Below are 1,673 nucleotides of genomic sequence, written 5' to 3' on the forward strand. Positions count from 1 at the left end.
GAGCTGGGCGGCTGCTCGGCCGCTCGCCTGCGCGCCGGAGCAGCCGGGAGCGCGCCGTGCTTTTGCCCAGCTGCGTATGCTGGTGGCTCTGGACGATGAACCGGGCGACGGGCTGAGCGATGTAGCAGTGAGATGGAGACGGGGGCGATCCTCTTCCTCCCTTGTGCCTCTCTAAGAGCAGCTCTGGGCTGGTGCCAGGGGTTGTCACTGCCCTCTGATTAAGCCCTGTAGCTAAAACCCRGGTTGCAAAATTCTTACTGTGATTGGGGATATCTGCACTTGCACCCGTCGCATCCTGGCGACRCTACAGCTAAAACGTGGCTATAGCTTGGAATAGAAGTACTTGGAATAGAAACACGTATGAGCTCCTTCACTCTGAGCAGAAGTGCAACATTTCTACTACTCCCTTGTATTTTTACTATATTAACTTATTTTTGCCCTGGCTGTCTCATTAACTCCTTGTTACGCTCCTGGAAGGCACAAAGAAATTGTGTTTTCAGAGAATATTTCTCTTTGTCTGAGCTGCCATCCTCTCCCCTTCCTCCGGCTCACGGCAGGCTCCGTATTAAATATACTTAACAGCGCTCCTTCATCACAAGCTGCGTTAAAGCTGAGCTGGCGAGCAGAGGTGTCCTCCCAGGAGATGTTCCAGCGCAGAGCGCTCGGTTCGTTTGGTGCTGCGGCTTTGGGTCGTTGCAGTGGGGTTCTCCTTGCTCGGGGGTTTTCAAGCGCGCTCGCGCCGTCRCCCTCTACCCCTCCTTCCAGCTGTGCCTGCCGCTCGCTGCGGGCGGCGGAGGGACGGCGGAGCGGGGGAGGCGGCCCGGCGCGCCGGCTCGACGCCAGGTAGACCTGTGCCGGCCGCGGGAGGAGCCCCGACCTGAGGTGGTCGGGGTGGTGGTGGTCATGGTGGTGGTGGTGGTGGTGGTGGTGGTCATGGTGGTGGTGGTGGTCATGGTGGTGGTGGTGGTGTCTTTGTCTCCAACAGGTTTGGAAGAGGTCTGGCGCCTGGTTCTACAAAGCGCTGCCCAAGTACATCGCGCCGCCGAAGAGCGCCAGCAAACCCAGCGAGCAGCACTCGCAGCCTTGGCAAAGCGAGGCCGCCGCGCCGGCGGCGGACGGCGTTGGCAGCAGCCGTTCCTTCACCTGGGCCCGGCGCCAAGGTTGGTTGTCTGCTCCTCGCCCGGCGGGCCGGCGGCGGGATGGAGGGGGCCTCTGCCGTGGCTCGCGGGGACGCGCGCTCTTGGAGGCGTGCTGACCGGGCGCGCGGTCTCCGCGTGGATGGCGCGTCTTCTGCGTGTCGCCCCGGCTTGAGCGTGCGTTGGTGGAGCCTGGGCTAGCCCTGGTCCTGCAGGGCTCTGTCCTTCAGTGTCCCCCACCCTCCGGCCGCCGTTCTGCTGGGACTGCGGAGGGAGCTGSCGTGGCTGGGACGAGGAGGGCGAGCTCGCCCCTGGGGCCCGGAGCTGGGCTGAGCTCCGCGGCGCGGAGGGCGCGGGGCCACGCTGGCCTTCAGGCGCGTCTCGGAGGAGCAGCTGGGGATCGACTGGGCCCCGCGCGGGGCKGAGGCCGGAGCGGGGGGAGGCCGGAAGGCTGAGGAGCTCCAGCGCTCGCGTCGCCGCTCTTCGAGGTAGAGACCTTGAGTGAAGCGGGCCGTGGGATCGCGCGTGGCGCCCGGG

The 1,673-nt window shown here is 64.7% G+C and overlaps 1 protein-coding gene across 1 annotated transcript in view; it reads left to right on the forward strand.

Moving 5' to 3' along the window:
• Positions 1-1,673, forward strand: part of LOC146597918 (rabphilin-3A-like) — a 28,192-nt gene that overhangs the window by 14,215 nt on the left and 12,304 nt on the right. Inside the window, exon 6 of the mRNA XM_085301251.1 lies at positions 986-1,160. Within this exon, the coding sequence (XP_085157377.1) occupies positions 986-1,160 (175 nt within the window). The remainder of the gene's footprint in view (positions 1-985; positions 1,161-1,673) is intronic.

The sequence above is a fragment of the Rhea americana genome, unplaced genomic scaffold (assembly GCF_003343005.1).
Source record: "Rhea americana isolate MKP2758 unplaced genomic scaffold, rheAme1 scaffold_175, whole genome shotgun sequence".
NCBI lineage: Eukaryota > Metazoa > Chordata > Aves > Rheiformes > Rheidae > Rhea > Rhea americana.